General features: G+C 42.4%; 1 protein-coding gene across 1 annotated transcript; it reads left to right on the top strand.

Annotated features, from left to right (window-relative positions):
* Positions 1-1,486: 1,486 nt before the first annotated feature.
* Positions 1,487-20,351, top strand: LOC310636126 (zinc finger protein RFP-like). Its single transcript, XM_083355666.1, has 7 exons — positions 1,487-1,905; positions 5,179-5,274; positions 5,850-6,080; positions 7,443-7,465; positions 14,919-15,037; positions 17,186-17,218; positions 19,284-20,351. The coding sequence occupies exons 1-7, from the start codon at positions 1,492-1,494 to the stop codon at positions 19,802-19,804; spliced, it is 1,437 nt and encodes a 478-aa protein (XP_083211792.1). The 5' UTR covers positions 1,487-1,491; the 3' UTR covers positions 19,805-20,351.
* Positions 20,352-22,661: the final 2,310 nt, after the last annotated feature.

Genomic DNA, 22,661 nt, shown 5'->3' with positions numbered 1-22,661 from the left:
CCCCCGCCCTTTAACAGAATGCTGGTGTAGGAAGAAAATCTGGTCCGGATTTCAGCAGTGAAAGAAAAAAAAATGCTGGTGCTACCTGAAGAGGAAATTTTATTTCCAAGAGCCCATATGAAATATTATAGCAACATCTATATTATTCTAAATTAATTTCTTAATTGGTTTTCCTTGTTCATTTTTTAACATTCTTATTAATCCAGAAAAAGAGCTGATTAAATCAAGCAATGATTGAATCTTTTTTTTTTAATCCCATTTATATCCCGCCCTTCTCCGAAGACTCAGGGCGGCTTACAATCTAAGAAGTACAAATCAATGTGCTTAGCAATAGCCTTCATTCTATGTATATGCCTGCTTATTAGGGCTTTCGCCCTGTTGCGGAACAATTAACAGTCCGACCAGAGGTGGATGGACCGTGGTTCATTTGCATGGTCAATATCAAAGAAAAGAAAACCAAGGCATATTCTATAGTAAAACTTTTAATGAGAAAACAAAAGACCTAGACTGACCACATTCTTTCATCAGGCAGAAGGAGAAAAGGTAAAACTGAAACTGTGAACTTTTTCAGGCCTGCGCACAAAGCAGTTTAAAACCAAAACATTGGCTGGACATAGCTGGAGTCACTATGGTTACAAGATAAGATAATACACAGTTGCAGAGCAGAAAGAGATGTACACTTAGGAATGAGCGAAGCTGGCAAAACTAAAAAAACACGCAGTGACACGCCCCCCCCCACAAGCGGCATTTTCACAAAGTCAGCTTATTGCCCCCAACAATCTGGGTCCTCATTTTACCTACCTGGGAAGGATGGAAGGCTGAGTCAACCTTGAGCCTGGTGGGATGCGAACCTGCACTAATTGCAGGCAGCTGGTGTTACTTAAGGAGGCATTAGCCCACTGCTCCACCAAGGCTGTTTTCCTCTATAATTAAGTTTATCTAATGAAAATTAAGTTTTGTGTGTTTGCTTTTTAGTTTTTATAATTTAAAAGATGTATTTAATTAATTATCATGTTTGCTTGTGAATTTAAAAGTTTTCCTTTTTATTATGGCTTGTCGGCTTTCCCCCCCTCCTCTCTTAATGAGGCTCCTGTCAGCTGTTAAAAACTTTATTAGAGCTTAGGTTAGTCATTATTTCTTATACAACAGTTCTAATACATTTTATACAGATTTATAGATCCTTCTCACACTGGGATCAATCGTCATTGATCGGGGCTCCGTCCCATGGATGTTTGCTTCTCCCCAGTTTTTAAAACCATTTCCCCTTGGACGAAGTGATTGGGCCAATAATAATTGATCGGGAGTCCGTCCCGTGGATGTTTGCTTCTCTCCAATTTGTTTTTTTTTAAAAAATACTGTACTTCTCCTTTAAGAAGCCAGCGAAGCTGACCGCAACAGCCCAAAGGCACAGCCCAAAGGCGGTCACCTGATTCTCAGGGACAGGCGCGAAACTTAATTTTCTCTTTCTTTCTCTCTGCGGAGGAGACGGCGATGGCGGTCGCAGCGTCCTTGCAGGATTTCCTGGAAGAAGCTACCTGCTCCATTTGCTTGGAGTATTTCCAGGACCCCGTGCTCATCCCGGAGTGCGGCCACAACTTCTGCCGGGGCTGCCTGACCCGCAGTTGGGGGACGTCGGAATCGGAGGCTTCCTGCCCCCAGTGCAGACAGACCTTCGGGCCCCGCAACGTCCTGCCCAACAGGCAGCTGGCGCGGGTGCTGGAAGTGGCCAGGCGATGCGAAGGTCCTTTGGGCGAGGAAGGGGGGAACGTCTGCCCGAAGCACCGGGAACCCCTCAAGCTCTTTTGTAAGGATCACGAGACGCTCATCTGCGTGGTCTGCGACCGATCCAAAGAGCACAGGGGCCACTCGGTGATCCCGGCGGAGGAGGCTTTCCAGGAGTACCAGGTAGGAGTCAGCTGGAGGAATCCCTGCGGAGGGCCATCCAGATCCTTGGACTTCCAGGCAATCCTTGAACTACTTGCAATCCTTGGAACTACTTTACTTGTTTCTTCTGTGGTCCCCAAATCGGGTTTAGCCTGGCACAGATGCCGATCAGAACCAGGCAGGAGTTCAAGGAATTTTTATTGAAGTATTTTAGCAAAAGGCTCTTAAGCAGCTAACGGAGCCAAGACAAATATAAATACAAATTTGATCCGGTTAAGATTAAGGAAGTTGAGAGATTACGGTTTTTATTGATTTTTTTTAATACAATAGTGCTTATTCAACAAACGTGTTGTCTGGGTTTATCATTCACTAATACAAATTAAATTCCTAATCGCTAGTTCGTTTCTCCGGCCATTGATAAAATAAGTCCCAAGTTTGAAAATATTCTGTTTCTTTTTTTTTCTTTCAGTCTCAAAGTAAGTCTGTCCATTTCTGCACAGTCTAGTATTTTTTTTAATTATTTCTTCCTCTGATGGGTATGTCTTCATTTTTCCAATATTGTGCAAATATAAGTCTTGCTGCTGTTATCACATGCAAAATCAGATATATACGGTACTTCTTTTTTCAAGCTTTTCTGGCATTATACCTAATTTAAAAAGTTCAGGTTTAAAATTTACATGTTTTCCCAGCATCTTTTCTTGCTTAACATGTCCACCATACATGATAATAACTACCTGGTTTTTTATTACATTTCTAACATTTATCTGACATATTTTTAAACATTTTTGCTAATCTTGCTGGTGGCACGTGCCATCTATAAGACATTTTATATAAGTTTTCTTTATAAGAGGTTGACATTGTCCGTTTGTAATTTCTTTCCCAAAGGCTTTGCCATTTCTTTAAATCTATATTACATCTCAAAATTTTTGCCCATATTATCATTGTTTCTTTTACTTGTTCATCTTCCATTGTCAAATTTAATAGAAAATTATACATTTTCTTAATTAGTTTTTCATCAGAGGTTAATAGTATCTGATCAAACAAAGTCTGCTGTTTATGGAATCCATACAAATTAACATCTTTATCATATCTCACTTGTATCTGTAATTATGACCACTATGATATATCAGCACCATCTCTTGTCTAGGTTTTAAGTTCCCTTCAGAGTTTAGAATATCTTTATATGTCCATATTTTCTCAAAGCTAACTAGATTTGAGTGTATAAATGCTTCCATTTTTGAGAGCCATCCTGTAATTTTCAAATATATTTTGCTTTTTATTTCCCCATATTAGTAATAATGCATTTCTAAGATAGTGGTTTTGAAAATATTTATGAATTTTATTTTTCCCATACCATAAAAAAGCATGCCAATCAAGTTGTAAGTCATGTCCCTCTAAGTACAACAATCTTTTATGTCTGAGGGTTATCCATTCTTTTACCCATTTTAACACCTATGCGCTTGATAATATAAAACCCAGTCTGGCAAACCAAAATCTCCATTTCCCCTTAGTTTCTTGTAACATTTTCAGTTTAATTCTAGCTTGCTTTCTTTCCTTGCCAAATAAATTTTAAAATTAAGGAGTTCAGGTCTTCAAAAAAAAATTTCTCTAGTTTTATAGGTGTAGGTATTGTTTGAAATAAAAGAAGTATTTTTGATAATACATTCAATTCTCCCTAACATCTACAGTGGCAGATTTTTCAATTTTTCCAAATCAAGTTTTATTTGGTTTAGTGATATATAGATTAAGGAAATTAATCACTCATTGGTTCCTTGACATGTGTTTGTTTTGATTTCATGTCCTGCCCTACTTTACCCTCCTTCATACGTTGCATATTTATGCTAATAAGATTTTTTTTATCAAAAGGGCTGTGTGTTTTATTATTATAATAAGCTAGAAGTTACCAAAGTTTATGTTTGCGTGCCTCAGCTAGCATCCTTCTAACAGAGTCTTTCTAATTTTCTTGTAACATTCCTGTTGTTGGGCAGTCGTGTCCTACCATTTGTTACTGGTCTTATTACATTCATCTGCAACTTTCTGCCTTGGCAATTTCTTTAACAAACTTACCTAATTCCAACCTGAGACCTTCACCTCCTCTGTGCCTCCAATTTTTTGAAGACAGATTTACCATAGTCCTCAACTCACAACCATTCATTTAGTGACAGCATTGAAAAAAGTGACCTATGACCATTTTTCATACTTATGACAATTGTAGTGTCCCTGTGGTCACTAATCAAAATTTGGATGCTTGGCAACTGGCATGATGGTTGCAGTGTCCTGGGGTCAGGTGATCAGATTGTGTGACCTTCTGACAAGCAAAGTCAATGGGGAAGCCAGATTCGCTGTACAACCATTGATACATATTTAAATGTTTAATGTTGATGTTATTAGTAGTTATGTTAAATGGTTATGGATTAACAGTTAATAACATGTTACATGAGGTAAACGCAGCTGACAGGAAAACACGCGGCAATTTGACAGCTGTCAAATTGCCGCCGGCTACTGCGCAAGAGCAAGGACTGACAGCTCAGCACGAGGACTCAAGCTGTCAGAAGCCGACTCAGCCGATTGGCCCAGCGGCCCGGGCGGGAGAAGCCGGGTCGCTGATTGGAGGAACCAACTTCCAGCTGGCTATATAAAGAAGTCAAACCGGCTGACTTTTGCCGGGTATACCTCAATAAACAAATGTAACTGAGCCTGCTGTCTCCGCGTGATCCTTGCCATCGCAAGCCACTTCAACCATGTTACTAAGTTAACATCTGCAGTGATTCACTTAACAACTGTGGCAAGAAAGGTTGTAAAATGGGACAAAACATTCCCTAATTGTCTTGCTTATCGATGGAAATTGCCTGTAGGGAGACCCTTTGTCAGCTCACTTTCCACATTTGTTAGAGTAGAGCAAGATCACCATAGAGTCCTCCACAGTCTTTGAGTGCAGACCCTGAAAAACACTCCTGGTGGGTCAGGCCGAAGCCATCCCAGCCCAAGCTTTTGTTTCTCAGTGATGCTTCTCAGGTGACTCAGGCAGCTCACTTTCCTGCCATTACAGGTAGTCCTCGACTTAGAACAATTCGTTTAATGACTGTTCAAAGTTACGATGGCGATGGGAAAAGTGACTTGCAACCATTTTTTACATTTACGACCGTTGCTGCATCCCTGTGGTCACATGATCAAAATTTGGACACTTGGCAACTGCCATGTATCTATGACGGTGGCATATATCTTCTAACTGGGTCTTCCCTCAGATGTAACTCTTTACAGAAAAGAAACTCAGAACTTGTATTTTCTCTTCAGATCAAGGTTGGGGATTGCCTGAAGGCTCGGAAAGAGGACAAAGAAGAAATAGCTACATATAAAACGGACACAGAGCAAAGAGTTCAGGAGATGCTCGTAAGTATCGATCCAACGGTGAGAAGCTTCTGAGCTAATAGGAAGGAAAACCCAGTCTGCCATCTTTAATAATAGGCAGACTGTAAGTACAAATAAAATTCCAGCTAAAGACAATGGTGGGCACAGAACTTGTTTTTAGCCTGGGGACTGTATCTTTGACTGGGATGTCACCATTGGCTGAATGAGTCACAGTTGGGTTAAGGGCACCTATCACATGAGCCATGTTTTATAAAGTGGGTTTGGTTTGCATATAAATTAATGCAGACCGTATTTCATCTTATTGAAACAAATGTGAAATCAAACATTTTTCTGTCTACTTTTCTGGAAATCCTGATTGCCAAGAAAATTTTCATGAGAGATCATTTAACTTGAGCCTTTTTTTTTTGGTTTTTAGAAACCTTTCCCCCTGTGTTTGTTGATGTCAAAAAAATTTTTTTCTCCCTAGGAATTTCTCCCATCTCATTTCAGGACTCTTCAGGGAATCTGTTTTAATATTATAATAAAATAAATAAATATAATTAAGTAAAAATAAAAACAAAAATATTCCTTTTGCTTTTTCTGTCTTCTTGTTCTAGGACCTCATCAAAAAAGAGAGAAAAAATATAGTGGCTGAATTCAGAGAACTACAACTCTGGTTAGAAGGACAGGAGAAGCTTCTGTTGGCTAGAATGGAAGAGACGGAGAAGGAGATTATGGCTATAAAGGAGAAAGGTTTGGCCAAGCACATGGAGGAACTGTGCTCTCTTGACGATCTCATCCAGGAGATAGAAGAGAAGCATCAGCAGCCAGCCAGCAAACTCTTACAGGTCAGGCAGGAAGTGGAGATCATAGACTCACAGGGCTGGAAGGGACCTTGGAGGTCTTCTAGTCCAGGACTTTTCAACTTTTTCAGCCATTGTACCACTTTTAGGATATGGCAACATCTGAGTACCACCAGTCGCCTCACAAGGTGTCAAAAACTTGATGACCAAAAAAAAAAAAAAAAAAGGAAAAAAGTGATGAAGTACAGGTAGTCCTCGACTTACAACAGTTTGCTTAGTGACTGTTCGAAGTTAGAATGGCACAAAAAATGCCCCCCAAGCCACAGCCGAGCAAGACACCTGCCTGCCCACCCGGCGGCGCTCTTCCTCCTCTCCAAGGTTTCATTGTTGTGAGCATTTCTGTTGAGGGTTAGCAGCAGGAGTGGCGTAGAGACTGTTTGGTTTTATTCCCCCCCGCCATCTGCTGGGTGGTTGCAGCAGGTTTTGGTCACTTCACATGACCCTGGGACACTGTGACCGTCATAAATATGAATCAGTTGCCAAGCATCTGAATGTAAATCTCAAGACCCTGGAGATGCTGCAACATTCCAGCTGATCCACGCTTCAGGATCAGCGCCGAGCTCCAGCTGGAGCCTGGCGCTGATCATGGCGCTTCCACTGAGCCCTGACAGCCCTGCAGCTCCAGCCATCTCTCGCTCAGGTTTGTGCGGTGCTGCCACTGCTTCAGCTCATTCCCCTCCTCTGCTACCACTTTTCTAGGATGGTCCCGTACCACCTTCCAGGTACGAATGTACCACAGGTGATACCCGTACCACTGGTTGAAAAGCCCTGTTCTAGTCCAATCCTCTGGCCAAGGCAGGAGTCCTTATACCGTCCCAAACAAATGTTTGTCCAATCTATTATTGGAAGCCTTCAGTGATGGAGCACCCACAACTTGGGGAGGCAGGCCATTCCATTGATTAATGGTTCTCAATGTCAGGAAATTCTTTATTTCTCAATTGGATTTCCTTCTGATGAGCTTCCAGCCCTTGCTTCTTGTCCTGCCCTCTGGTGGTACAGAGAGTAAATTGATGCCCTTTTCCCTATGACAGTCTTTCAAGTGTTGGAAGATGGCTGTCGTGTCTCTTTGTTAACCTAAGCATACTGAGTTCCCTTAGCCATTCATTGTACGGTTTGGCTTCCAGAGCCCTTATCATCTTTATTGCTCCTAATCATAATCATAATAGCAAAAACAATGCATCTCTAAAAAACGGTGAGCAGCTGGGGGGGAAAAAGCAATGTTTTTTAAAGAAAAAAAGTACTTTTTAATTACATGTCAGTTTGTATCTGGTTTCACACAATTATGAATTTTAAGAATGTAACTGCATAGAAATGGCTCCTTTCAGTGCTTTGTCTTTCTTTTTTTAGGACATTGGAAGCATCTTGAAGAAGTAAGTGAATCCACCCTCTTTACAGTCTGAGAGATCTGCAGCTCCTCCAGCAGTTTTCCTATTTTGGAAAGTTCTGTTTGTATTTGTCAGTAATTTAATTTAAAGACAAATGTATTGTATTTCAGAGCCTCGTAAATATTTCCCCAGACAACCTCAACACAATATAATTAGCAATATTTGATAAGGTGAATTATTACTATGGTTGGTCCCACAGTCATCTAGATGATTAGATTGAGTTTGGTATTTTTATCCATCTATTGAGTCCTTCCCAAGGATAGACAGATGTAGTGGTATCATTGTAGGATGTAAGCTGATCCAAGTAAGGCTGCCTTTTGCAATTGTCTGATAGTGGTTTTGTCAGTGCCGATGCTGTTTCAGTGGTGCTCCAGATGTTTTGGGTTTACAGCCAAGGCGTCTTACTATTGGCGCTACCTTTGCTTTCTTTTGCAACAGTCCTCCTACTTCTCTTTGCAGATCTTTGTATTTTGTTATTTTCTCCAGTTCTTTTTCTTTTATTTTGTTGTCTCCAGGTAGTGCCATGTCTACTTTTTTTGTCTTTCTCATCAATAATTGTCAAGTCTGGGGTGTTACGCAGCAGCAGGGGTTTGCCTTTGAATTCTAAAGTCCCAAACCACTTTAGCTTCTTCATTTTCTATCACTTTGTCTATTTACTGATCCCATTATAATTATTATAAGAACCCCTTTTGCTACTAGATTATCTGTCCTCAGGATTTATCACTCATTTTCATTAACAAGATCATTTAGCATTTTCTATATTATTATTATTATTATTATTATTATTATTATTATTATTATTATTATTATTATTATTATTATTATTATTATTATTCTAGTCCAACCCCCTACTCAAGCAGGAAACCCTATACCAGGTGCAGGCAACCTTGGCTATTTTATGACTCAGGAATTCTGGGAGTTGAAGTCCATGAGTCATAAAAGAGCTGAGATTGCCTACCCCTGCCCTATACCATTTCAGACAAATGGCTGTCCAGTCTCTTCTTAAAAACTTCCAGTGTTGGAGCATTCACAGCTTCGGGAGGTAGGTTGTTCCACTGATTAATTATTCTAACTGTCAGAAAATTTCTCCTTAGTTCTAGTTGCTTCTCTCTTTGGTTAGTTTCCATTTGTTGCCTCTTGACTTGCCCACAGGTCCTTTGGAGAATAGCTTGACTCCCTTTTCTTTCTGGCAACCCCTGAGATATAGGAACACTGCTATCATGTCACCCCTCATCCTTCTCTTCATTAAACTAGACATACCCAATTCCAACAACCGTTCCTTATATGTTGCCTAAATGTAGAACCTTACTTTTTTCACCACTGAATTTCATTTTGTTAGATAGCGCCCAGTGTTCAAGTCTACCAAGATCCTTCTGTATCTTAAGCCTGTCTTCTGTAGTGTTGGCTATTCCTGCCAGCTTGGTGCCATTTGCAAATTTGATAAGTTCCCCATCTATCCCCTCATCCAAATCATTGATGAAGATGTTGAAGAGCACTGGGCCCAGGACAGAGTCAGTACACACTTCCCTCCATGTAGATGCAGTTCCATTGAGGACCACACGCTGAGTACAGCCAGTCAGCCAGCTACGAATCCATCTGGTGATGATGCTGTCTAACCCACATTTTTCTATCTTATCAAGTAGTAGGTTGTGATCTATTTTATCAAATGTTTACAATCAGCTTAAAGTAGAGCTTTTGACTTCCGTTGTTTGCAGCTTGGGCTAGACGGACGTTAGGCTAGCCTTTCTTCTGTTGGTTTCTGGAAGGCTTCTCGACCGTTCGGGGAGACCGCCGTCTCTCCTAGGTCCCTGGAACTTCCTTCCTTCGTGCCACCTCTCCGGAGTGGCTCCTGGCCCATTTAGGGTCCCCGAACAGAAAGAAATTCAGCTGAAGGGCTCGGCATTCCGAATCCCTCAACTGCTCCGCTGCTAAACAGAAACAGGAAGTCCACCATTTTCTTGCCTATCTTAACTTGTGTTTCTAGTCTGTTTTTATGGTATCCTGTATTTTGAACCCTAGTTGTTGATTCCAATATTAATGTTCCCTCTGAATTTTCTCTGCTCAAGGCTAAACATTTACTTTCAATATCACTTCGAAGAGCTTCTTCTAGTCAGCTTGTTGCTCTTCTCTTTTCAGCCCCTTCTACAATACTTTTTAATGTGTGGTACACAAAACTCAACCCTTCAGTCCAGAACAAAGCGTAAGTAGCACAAACCCTGATTTGGAAACTTTGCCTCTGTTCCTGCATCTTTTTGTAGCAGATTACACTTCTGATTCATATTCATCTTCAGTTCGTATTCAGCTTCCCTTGCAACTAGTACAGGTAGTCTTCAACTTAAGACAATAATGGGAACTGGAACCTCTTTTGCTAAGCATTGAGGTCATTAAGTGAGCGATCATGTGGCAGCACTCAACTTTACAACCAGACTGGTATTTTCAAATACTGTTGTTGTTTAAAAATTTTTTCATACTAGCAGTAATGCATTCCTAATATAATGTCTTTGAAAGTAGCTACGTATATCACTCTTCCCATACCATAAAAACGTGTGCCATCATGATCCTCCAGTGTCAACAATCTTATGTTCCTCAGATTAATCTATTTTTCATCCATGTGAGTAACAATGCTTGATAATATAGCTCCGAATATGGAAGGCCAAAGCCTCCTCTAAGAAGAAGGGGACGACAGAGAATGAGGTGGCTGGATGGAGTCACTGAAGCAGTAGGTGTGAGCTTAAATGGACTCCAGAAGATGGTAGAGGACAGGAAGGCCTGGAGGAACGTTGTCCATAGGGTCGCGATGGGTCAGACACAACTTCGCAGCTAACAACAACATTTTTACGTTTACCGTATATACCTGAGTATAAGCCGAATTTTTCAGCCCACTTTTTGGGCTGAAAAATCCACTTCGGCTTATACTCCAGTGAACAAAAAAAAAGAACTTACCGAGGACTTGCGCGCACGACTTGTGTGTGTGTGTGTGTGTGTGTGTGTGAGAGAGAGACCCGCAGGAATGGCTAGTAAAGGTGGTGGCAGTCCGGCATTTGCGTTTCTCTGTGTGTCAAGCCCCGTGGGCCCGACACACAGGAGGGGGGGACGCCGCTTCCTTACCAGCCATTCCCGTGGGTCTGACACACGCACGCATGCATGAGGGGGGGAAACACTGGACTGCCGCCGCCTCTAGCAGCTCTGCAAGCCTTTGCTGCCCCTTCTCTCCGCTGCCTGGCCTGAACAGAGGAGCCGAAGGGAGCAGCTCTGCAAGGCTCTGCCGCTCCCTTCTCTCAGCAGCCTGGCCCGAAGAGGAGCCGAAGGGAGCAGCTCTGCAAGCCCCGCCGCCCCTTTCTCTCAGCTTCCTGGCAGCACATCCCGCAGGGGAAGTCTGCTAGGGAGGTGGCAGTCCGGCGTTGTTTCCCCCCTCGTGCGTGTGTGTGTGTGTGTGTGTGTGTGTGTGTGTGTCAGACCCACGGGAATGGCTGGTAGGGAAGCGGCACACAAAAAAATGCAAACGCCGGACTGCCGCCACCTCTACCAGCCATTCCCGTGGGTCTGACACACACACACACACACGCACGAGGGGGGAAACAACGCCGGACTGCCACCTCCCTAGCAGACTTCCCCTGCGGGATGTGCTGCCAGGAAGCTGAGAGAAGGGGGCGGCGGGGCTTGCAGAGCTGCTCCCTTCGGTTCCTCTGTTCAGGCCAGGCAGCGGAGAGAAGGGGCAGCAAAGGCTTGCAGAGCTAGTAGAGGCGGTGGCAGTCCAGCGTTTCCCCCCCTCATGCATGCGTGCGTGTGTCAGATCCACGGGAATGGCTGGTAAGGAAGCGGAGTCCCCCCCCGTGTGTCGGGCCCACGGGGCTCGACACAAAAAAACACAAACGCCGGACTGCCGCCACCTCTACCAGCCATTCCCGTGGGTCTGACACACACACACACGCACGCGGAGGGAAACAACTCTGGACTGCCGCCGCCTCTACCAGCTCTGCAAGCCTCTGCCGCCCCTTCTCTCCGCTGCCTGTTCCGAACGAAGGGGCGTCCCTTCGTTCGGGCCAGGCTGCTGAGAGACGGGAGCGGCAGAGCCTTGCAGAGCTGCTCCCTTCGGCTCCTCTGTTCAGGCCAGGCAGCGGAGAGAAGGGGCAGCAAAGGCTTGCAGAGCTAGTAGAGGCGACAGCAGTCTAGCGTTTCCCCCCCTCATGCATGCGTGCATGTGTCAGACCCACGGGAATGGCTGGTAAGGAAGCGGCGTCCCCCCCCTCCTGTGTGTCGGGCCCACGGGGCTCGACACACAAAAAAACGCAAACGCCAGACTGCCGCCACCTCTACCAGCCGTTCCCGCGGGTCACACACACACACACATACACACACACACACATGCGCATGAGGAGGGAAACAACGCTTGACTGCCGCCTCCCTAGCAGACCTCCTTATTCCTGTTAGAAATGGATCCCAGTACTTCTAATCCTGCACCAAAACAAAAACGCAGGTCATACGAAGCTGCTTTCAAACTAAAGGTTGTGTCAAGAGCAGAAAAAAGCAATAACAGTATTGCAAGTAGGGAATTTGGTGTTGATGAAAAACAAGTGAGGGAGTGGCGGAAAATGAAAGCTGACTTGGAAAAGATTCCAAAGGCAAAAAAAGCTCGACGTGGTTTAACAACTCCATATGGGGCTCTAGAGACTGAATTGCATAAATGGGTTATGGAGTGTCGTCAAAATGGTTACTGCGTAACACGCATGGGAATTCACTTACGTGCCCTTCAAATGGCTAAAGAAGACAAATTAAAAGCACCAGGCATTGAAAATTTTGTTGCGTCAGCAGGATGGTGTACTGGCTTCATGAATAGGTATGGCCTATGTTTGCGGCAAAGAACAAAGATTTCACAGAAGTTGCCAAAAGACCTTGATGAAAAAGTGATGTCATTCCATTCATTCATCATAAAACAAAGAAAGATCCATAACTATGACCTGGGAGATATTGGGAATATGGATGAAACACCTATGACCTTTGATCTTCCAAGCAACAGAACCGTGGCAAGTTTGGGAGACAAAACTGTTTTACTCAGAACCACAGGTAATGAGAAAAAACATTTTACAGTCGTTCTGTCATGTTTTTTTTTTTTTTAATTCTATTTATATCCCGCCCTTCTCCGAAGACTCAGGGCGGCTTACAAACTTAGCAATATGTTTGGCTAATGGAACTAAGCTGCGGCCTGTCATTATTTTTAAAAGAAAGACCTTGCCTAAAAAGGTCAATTTCCCACCACGAATTACAGTGCGCCCACATGTTAAAGGCTGGATGGATGAAGATGGAACAAAAAAGTGGCTGGAAGAAGTTTGGAATGGACGACCAGGAGCAGCCTTAAAGAAAAAACCATCATTGCTAGTTTGGGATATGTTCAGAGCCCACACATCTGATGACATAAAAACATTGGCAAAGTCTTCTCAAGTTACTTTAGCCGTTATTCCAGGTGGGCTTACATCTGTATTACAGCCCTTAGATGTGTGTTTAAATAAACCTTTCAAAGACCGTGTGCGAAAGATGTGGTGCGAATGGATGTCATCTGGTCAAGCCCGACTAACAAAAGGTGGAAATATGATGAAGCCTGACATAGAACTGATAGCAAAGTGGGTTCGTGATGCATGGGAAGAGATTCCAGAGGACATGGTGAAGCACGCCTTCGAGAAATGTGGCATAAGTAATGCTATGGATGGCAGTGAAGACAGTGCTTTGTATGAGGACGACAGCTGTGATAGTGATGACTGCGAACTCTGTGACAATGTATATGATGATAACCTCACACCAGCTGCAGCTGAAGCTCTGGAGATACAGATGAGGAGGAGGAATCCAGTTTTGAAGGATTTTAATGCTTGTGTTTTAGCTTGGTTGCTTATTGAGTTAAGGTTTTTGTACATTTAAAGTTATTGTTAATACTTTAATGTTATATATTGTTTTTGTTGAATATACTGATAATATATTGTTTTTGTTGACCCTCTTTTCCACATGCCTCAATTAAAGCAATTTTATTGTTATCTACCTGTATTTTTATTTTTGAAATTTACCGTGAGCTGCTGCATTTCCCAGCCTCGGCTTATACTCGAGTCAATAACTTTTTCCAGTTTTTTGGGGTAAAATTAGGGGTCTCGGCTTATACTTGAGTCGGCTTATACTCAAGTATATACAGTATTCTTGATTTTTTGCCTTGCCATATAAATTTTAATATTTAATTCTTCAAAGTATTTTTTTCCTAGTCTTATTGGAATTGTCTGAAACAGGTACAATAATCTTGGCAAAATATTCATCTTAATTGTAGCTATTCTGCCCAACAAGGATAATTGTAGGTTTTTCCAATTTTCCAAATTACTTTAATTTGCGCTTTCAATTTATCAAAGTTATCTTCTTTGATAGTTACACATCTTGCTGTTAATTGAACTCCTAGATGTTTAACTTTCTTTGCAGTTTGCATACCCATCATCTTGGCAAATTCTCTTTTCTGTTTATCTGTAAAGTTTTTAACTAATATTTTAATTTTCTCTGTTTATTTTCAATCCTGCCACTGCACCGTATTCTTCTATTTTCTCAATTAGTTTAGGTCCTGTTTCCTGTGGTTCTTATAAAGTAAACACGGAATCATCAGCAAATGCCTGTAGTTTATACTCCTCCTTTATTTTCATGCCTTTTATTCAACTGTCTTGGCTAATATTTCTGTTTAACACCTTTAAAGTTAAAATAAATAACAATGGAGATAAGGGACATCCTTGGTTCGTACCCTTAGTTATATTAAAGTTCTCTGTCAAGTCCCCATTTATAATCACCTTTGCTGTTTGTTTATGATATGTTGCCTTAATTGTGTTAATAAATTTATCTCCAAAGTCTATGTACTTTAATTGTAAAAGCATAAATTGCCAGTTCACATTGTCAAATGCCTTCTGTGCGTGAAGGAAGATCAGTGCCATTTGCTTTCCAGGGTGCATCTCATAGTATTCCAATGTATTCAAGATTATCCGCGTATTATTTTTAATTTGCCTCTTAAGTAGAAATCCATTCTGATATATGTGTATAAAGTCATTTAAAAACCTTTTCAGTAGCTCTGCTATTATTGAAGCGTAGATTTTGTAATCTATATTTAAGAATGATATTGGCCTGTAGTTTTTTATTTGTAGTGAATTAGAGTAGGTATCAATGTTATATTCACTTCTGTCTATGTTTTAAGTACCTTTGCTTCTGACAATGCTTCATTATAAATTACGAGCAGCCCAGTGTACAGATTGTGGAGAGAGAGAATGGGCTCCAGCATGAGTCCAAAAGCTTGGAAGAATAAACCTCTGGTCCCGGTGACCGACTCAGACTGGATCCTGTAGCTAGCCAATCCTCAAGCACCATCTGATGTTTTATAAAGCTGCTTCCATTGAGAGGATGATAAACATTGTTCTTTTTTTCTTGCCAGGTACCAGGTGAAGGAAGCATATGAGAATCCCGTGGATTTACTTGTAGACCCGATGTGGACAATCTGGGATTACAGTGATATCACTGTGCTTCTGAAAAGTGTCATGACAAAATTCAGAGGTAAAAAACGGCCGCCGAGGTTTTACGCTGGATTTTTGACACCATAGCATCCAAAAGAGATTCTTGGTCAGTGTCAGGGGGATCAAAGAGGGATCGATGTCAGGATCGGTGGAAAAAAACACCTTCATTTCTCTGGGGAAAGGCCTTGTTTCTTGGCACCAGGAGGGGGAACAGGAGCTCCTTGGGTTGTCCCGTTAAAGATGAGGAAACCATTAGCCAGTCATAGTTGACCATTTATAGGTAGTCCTCAACTTACAACAGTTCATTTACTGACTGTTGGAAGTTAGAACGGCACTGACTTAGGACCATTTTTCGCACTTATGACATCCCCACAGTCACGTGATTTACATTGGGATGCTTGCAACTGGTTCATATTTATGATGGTTGAAGTATCCTGGGGTCATCTTTTGTCACGTTCTGACAAACAAAGTCAATGGGGAAGCCAGATTCACTTCACCACTGTTACTAATTTAACAACTGCAGCGATTCGCTTAACAAATGTGGCAAGTAAAGTCGTAACTTTGACTTTAACAAATTTCTCACTTAGCAACATCAATTCTGGGCTCAGTTGTGGTCATAAGTTGAGGGCTACCTGTATTCTTTATTTCCCAAATCGATATTCACTGATCACTGGGGAAGCTGAATAAGCTTCCACTAAATATAATGGAATATGTACAAGTAGTCCTTGACTTATGACCACAATTTCAGTTAAGTGAGTTGTGCTCTACTTTATGACCCCTTTTGCCATCGTTGTTAAGAAAATCACTGCAGGCAAGTGAATCGTGTGGTTGTTAAGCAAATCTGGCTTCCCGCGTTGACTTTGCATGTCAGAAGCTCCCCAGGAAAGTTGCAGAGGACAATCCCACAACCATGGGATGCTGCGGCCGTGATAAATACATGCTGGATGTCAAGTGCTGGGATTTTGATCATGTGCCTGGGGATGCTCGAATGGTCGTAAGTATGAGAACTGGTTATAAGTCACTTTTTTAGTGCCATTGTAACATTGAGTAATCATTAAATTAATGGTTATAAGTTGAGGACTACCTGTATATGGAAAATATAGTGGAATATATTTGTATCTGACAGAATAGATATAGCCACCAATGACATTCTGGCCTGCAGCTTTCCTTATTCCTTATTTCCTGATTTGAGGCCAAGGAAAGCAAACAAGAATGAAACGAATATACGATAAATACGATAGCAGAGTTTCAGTAGTTGAGGGGCTGCTACTAAGAAGAGGGGGTCACATTATTCACCAAAGCACCAGCGGGCAGGACAAGAAACAGTGGTTGGAAACTGATCAAAGAGAGAAGCAACCTGGAATTAAGGAGAAACTTCCTGACAGTGAGGATAATTAACTGGTGGAACAGCTTGCCCCCAGAAATTGTGGGCGTTCCATCACTGGAGATTTTTAAGAAGAGACTGGACAGTCACTTGTCTGAGATGGTATAGGTTTTCCTGCTTGAGCAGGGGGCTAGACTAGAAGACCTCCAAGGTCCCTTCCAATTCAATTCTATTCCTATTCTATTCCGTGTCAGTCACTGGGATGAGAATTTTTGTCTTCTGGGCTTTCGGTCTCTCCCTGGAGCCCATCTTCAGGGAATTTCTCTCTAGCAGAGTGTGTGCGCGGTATTTATAGTGTCTGTCTAAAAAGCCACACAGAGAGACACTATAAATACCATACACAAAACAGCAAATTCCCTGACGACAGGCTCCAGCAAGAGCCCAGAAGACAAAACCTCTCGTCCTGGTGACCGACACCAGATGGGATCCAGCAAAGCAAACCAGGGTATCTGTAGGGAGGCCCTTCTGTTGCTCCAGTTCCAGTGATGAGATGCTGAATCCATGCATTCAGAAACCAGTGATAGCAGGGTGTCCAAAATGTCTGCCTACGCAGAGTTTGTTGCTTTTTATACAGTTTTTAACAAGCAGCAAAGAGTATATAGCAACAGCATCGTTATTGGTGTATTCTCCTTGTCAATCTTTAAGAACATCCCAGCCAGGGTAGAGTCTCACATATCTTGATGGTGCCTGGTGGTGCTCATTAGGGTGAGCTTATAGACATATGAGGTAAACAGGTACTGAGGCATGGCAGTTTGCTGCACACGGCCTCTACATAACCTTTATATGACCTCTGTCTCTACACAGATACTCTGGAAAGTGGACTTCAACTCCAGGAAGGTAAATATGAATTATAAGAATCTCTTATATATCGCTTGCTGTTTTAAGAGGAATACTGTACAGTAGAGTGACAAAGAAAAAAAGCATAAAATTAGATACCTTGAAGACAGTAAACTTAATGATTTATTATTTATGAGCTATTACTTGCTATTTACAGTATATGTACACTGTAAGCTTATCCACCGAAGACATTGTGTGTGATCACACTTGGCCAATGAAGAATTCTCTTCTCTTCTCTTCTCTTCTCTTCTCTTCTCTTCTCTTCTCTTCTCTTCTCTTCTCTTCTCTCCTCTCCTCTCCTCTCCTCTCCTCTCCTCTCCTCTCCTCTCCTCTCCTCTCCTCTCCTCTCCTCTCCTCTTGTCTTCCTCCTATTCTATTCTATTCTATTCTATTCTATTCTATTCTATTCTATTCTATTCTATTCTATTCTATTCTATTCTATTCTATTCTATTCTATTCTATTCTATTGCATTCCTTTCCATATAAAGAGTGACAAAGAAAAGAAGTATAGGATTAAATGCCTTAAAGACTATCATAATACAGTAAATATAAATATAAAATCCAGTCTTAGTGTAGAATGAAATATTTGCATAAATGGGAAAATATGGGCTGGGACTAAAAAAGAATATAGAATTCCTGCCAGGCTAATAACATCCTCTTGATTTTACTGCCTGATTATAAATTGGTGAGACACCAGGTCTTTGGGAGCAGAGAAATTAAGTCCTTTGGGTCAGAGCAAATAGCAATGTTGGAGCACCAGTGATGTCTCAAAGGTGCTTTTTTCACAAGGTAACTGGACTTTCTTGCTTCCTCACATTCCGTCATGTGCCCCAGGTTACCTGTGGGTGATCCCTCTGACTCTGCCCGTTCAGAATTGAAACATGGCAGCCTCTTGCTCTGCCTGATCTTCTGTATTAAAGCTCTTCTGTATTAAAGCTCCCTGTTCCCACCTTGGCCCTCCCAGGAACTCAGTGAAGACAAAGCCAACCACTCTTCATTCCCCATCCCAATCTCCCCACCCGCAAGATGGAAATTAAAGAGATTGATATGCAGGGATATTAGAATGGGTTGAAGCACCATGAAGGCTTGGAAAGACAAGGCAATGTACCATTCATAACATCAGTGAATCTTCCAGTCTTGGAAGCTGAACTCCTTTCAGAGTGGAGGCCGTAGGGTTGATATATTGGGGGGGGGGGGTCAAGACACAAACCAGGCCTGCAGCCTAAGCTCTTGTTCTTCCTTCCTTCCTTCTTTCCTTCCCTTCCCCCCTTGCAGTGAATGTAAGTCTAAATCAATACACAACCCATCCTGACCACCTTTACATCCCCGAAGATGAAAAAAGCGCCAGAGGAATTAAGCCAGTTAAAAAATATATATCCTTCCCCAAACAGCAAGAGATTTGAACATTATCCACATGTCCTTGGCTGTCAGAGCTTCTCAACAGGGAGGCATTCCTGGGAAGTTATTGTAAGCAATAGAATAGGATGGGGTGTAGGGGTTACCAGCATTCCGGTGAGCGTAACAAATCTTGATGAGCAGACCAGACACTGGCACGTTTGTAAATGGGAAAATAAGTATACGATCGTCTCTTCGTCAGTATACTCTAAACTGGTCCTGACTGAGGAGCCCATGAGGATCCGCATTTCTCTCAACTGTGAAGGGGGACTGGCAGTTGGCAAAGGCAACCTGAGTGAGTTGGAATATAAGGCCAGAGGCCAGAGGGATGCTGAACAGGCCGGCAGTGAACAGAGGACGGAACTAAGACTGGGAGCGCCAAGTGCTTACGGAAAAGGGGGCAGAGCAGGGACCTGGACACTAGCAGCCCCATCAGGAGAATTCTGGGAGTTGAAGTCCACAAGTCTTACAGTTGCCAAAGTTGGAGAAGCAGGCAGTGCTTAGGTGTTGTTTTTTTAAAAAAAAACAATGAGTCTTCCAGTCCTGAAGGGGGTGTTTGGGGACTGAACTCCATTCACACAAGAGGCTATAGGGTTGAACTTATGGGGTTAAGACAAAAAATCAGGTCTGCAGCTGAAGCTCTTGTTCTTCCTTCCCTTCCCCCTTACAGTGAATGTAATTCTGGATCCAGACACAGCCCATCCTGGCCACCTTGACATCTCCGAAGATCACAAAAGCATCAAAGGAGTTAAGCCAGTTAAACCAATATATCCTGCTGCAAACCGGAAGAGATTTGAACATGATCCTTTTGTCCTTGGCTGTCAGAGGTTCTCAACAGGGAGACATTTCTGGGAAGTTATTGCAGGATATAATAATATTGTAGGATGTGCTGTAGGGGTTGCCAACAAGCCATTGAACGTAACAGATGTTGATTTGGAGACCAGACACTGGCAGATTGGGTTATTGGAAGGGGAATACGGGATCTTATCTCCATCAGGACATTCTGAACTGGTCCTGACTGAGAAGCCCACAAGGATCCGCATCTCTCTCAACTGTGAAGGGAGACAAGTAAACTTTTTTGATGCCAGGACCGCAGCTCTGCTTCATACATTCTTGGACATTTCCTTGGTTGGAGAGACCCTTCTGCCCTCTTTCTTTTTGCATGATGGCGCCTGCATAAGACTCCCCTAAAATAACGGGAATCCATAGACAATACTTTGGAAAAATCCATATTTGCTAAGCTGTAGTCCCTGAAAGCTGTTAAATCAGAGGTTCCTTAGCTTTTGGCTACTACACCTTCCTTTAGTGTTGGATGCCGCACTGAGTTGCTTGTGGTTGTGTAGCTTTGGAAAATGAAAGAATGGGTCAGTCAATCAATCTAAAAAATGAGGTACCCTGTAGGAGCTTTATAGGCTTTAATGTTATGTGTTCAAGTGTATCAATATAAAGGATACTTTTTTCTTACGGCTAAATCCATAAATCGTGGGTTTTAGATGTCCGTCACAGCTCTCCTTCCCATTTATGTATCCTGCTTGTTTCTTTAAAGTTTAGTTGCAATCAGTGATTGTGTAGGTTCCCATAATTCAATATATTCTATTTTCTTTCCCTTTTTTTGCTTTATTTTTTTCTGTTTCCTTTTAAATAAACACAGTCATAATCCCAACAAACTCTAGCAGGGCTTCAGCAAATATTAGACTCAATGTAAGATTTACAGCATCATAGGCTTTCCCCCCCCCCAAATACTAGTACTGTTTCTGCCTTTTTATATATCTACTTATCTACTTTTTATACTTATCTAATGCTACTGCCAAGGGGCGCGGTGGCTCAGTGGGTTAGGACACTGAGCTTGTCGATCAGAAGGTCGGCAGTTTGCCGGGTTGAATCCCGAGTGCCACATAACAGAGTGAGCGCCTGTTACTCGTGCCAGCTTCTGCCAACCTTGCAGTTCTAAAGCACGTAAAAATGCAAGTAGAAAAATAGGGACCACTACGGTGGGAAGGTAACAGTGTTCCGTGCGCCTTTGGTGTCTAGTCATGCCGGCCACATGACCACGGAGACGTCCTGGGACAAGCGCTGGCTCTTCGGCTTTGAAACGGAGATAAGCACCGGCCCCTAGAGTCGGAAACGACTAGCACGCATGTGCGGGGGAAACTTTACCTTTACCTTTAATGCTACTGCCAGTAGGGACAAGAAGCATATTTTTAAGGTAGTCAAGAATGCCAGCAAGGAATGTGATGTGGATGCTATTGTACATCTTGGCACTAACGATCTGTCCCCAAAAGAGGTACTCTCTCTGTAGAATGATTTCCAGAGCTTGGGGCAGGAACTTAGCAGAATAGGCTGTAGGCTTAATTTTTCAGAGGTTTTACCAGTGTATAAGGAACAAAATGGAAAAGGCCAGCGTATAGCAGAATTCAATATGTGGCTAAAGGAGTGGTGTAAAGGGGAAGGCTTTCGTTATATTAGTCATGATGTCTGTAGCTGGTCCAACGAAAAGTAAAAAAGATGGTTTCCATCCATCAAAGAAAGGGACCGAATTACTTGGCAATAAATTCAGAGATTTTCTGGAGGAATATTTAAACAACGGGGACAGTGAGTTAATTGATCCAGAACATCTGTGTCCCCGGCAATCTAAAATCTAAAAATTATATGGTTATCAGTGCATGTAGCATAGATGTGATATATCAACCTTGCTGTCAAGCAAAAACAAGCTTTTAATAGTGCCATACAAACTGCACTAACCAAACAGGTGGTAAGAAAATTGGGGAACTGAGGCACCACACAGATTATGTAGAAAGTAAACACAGGGTCAGTCATAAAGGACTCAAATGTCTATACACCAATGCACAGAGTATGAACAATAAGGGTGAACTAGAAATTCAGGTAAATTGAGGGCAGATATGATATTGTTGCCATTACAGAAACATGATGGGGTGAAACCCGCAAATGGAACACACAGCTAGAAGGATTTAAATTATTTAAAAGAAGCAGACCAAATAAAAGGTGGAGTTGCTCTCTATATAAGAAATAAGTGCATCTCTATAGAAATAGAGCACAACAATGATAAAAACTCTTGAATGCATTTGGATCAATATAAAAGGGGGGAAAATTTCATTGCCATAGGTGTAAACTATAGGCCACCCAACCAAACAGAGATAATAGATGAACTTTTTACTAGTCAGATAACTAAGGTATGTAGGAAGCACATCACAATAGTAATGGGGGACTTTACCCTGACATCAGCTGGGAGAAAAACTCCGCACCAAGTGGAAGACCAAACCTAGCAGACAACTTTGTCTGCCAAAAAGTAGAGAAGGGAGCTTTGGTTTTATTGGACCTAATTCTCACTAACAGATGAAATAATAGAAGATGTTGAAGCCACAGGAACCTTGGGGGGGGCAGTGATCATGCAATATTGGAATTCAACATCATGCAAGCACAAGCTATAGAACACAGTCAAACTATTGTCTTGGACTTTTAAGAGAGCCAATTTCAATAAACTTAGAGCTCGGGAAGGATTCCATGGATGAGAATCAAGGGGAAAACAACTCAATTTCGCAACACAGTGTGTCTGTAGCAGAACAGTCAAAAGACAGTAACAGGATTACTGTCTGCATGGCTTGTGACACGTGTTGCGAAATTAATTCCTTGTTAAGACACTTATTGGTCTGTTTAAGCGAATTTAGTCACATTTAACGGCCCTTTGCAGACAGTGAACTCATAAAGCCCCTGGTTCATCTGAAATACCTTTATTTTCCATGTAGAAGGTGGTTTATCGGCAGGAAGGACAAGGGAGACGCGTCTTCGTTAACAGGTTTATTTTTGTCAGCCCGGACAACGGAACAGTGAACAAACATGCTTTATATAGGCAGCTGTCAAAACGGGACAGCAAATCAGCTGGGCGCATTTTCCCTCCAAGAACAGGGGGCCAATCAGTCAGCTGTTAGGGCAGAATTTCCCCAGCGACAACGCTTAGCGGGTAACTAGGCAGGGGATCCTGTCAGCTGGTTTTGGCGGGCGGCTGGCGTTTTGACAGCTCGTCGCCGCG

The sequence above is a fragment of the Vipera ursinii genome (genome assembly GCF_947247035.1).
Source record: "Vipera ursinii genome assembly, chromosome: 2".
NCBI lineage: Eukaryota > Metazoa > Chordata > Lepidosauria > Squamata > Viperidae > Vipera > Vipera ursinii.
Note: the sequence above shows the minus strand (reverse complement) of the source record. Positions and strands in the feature narration are given on the sequence as shown.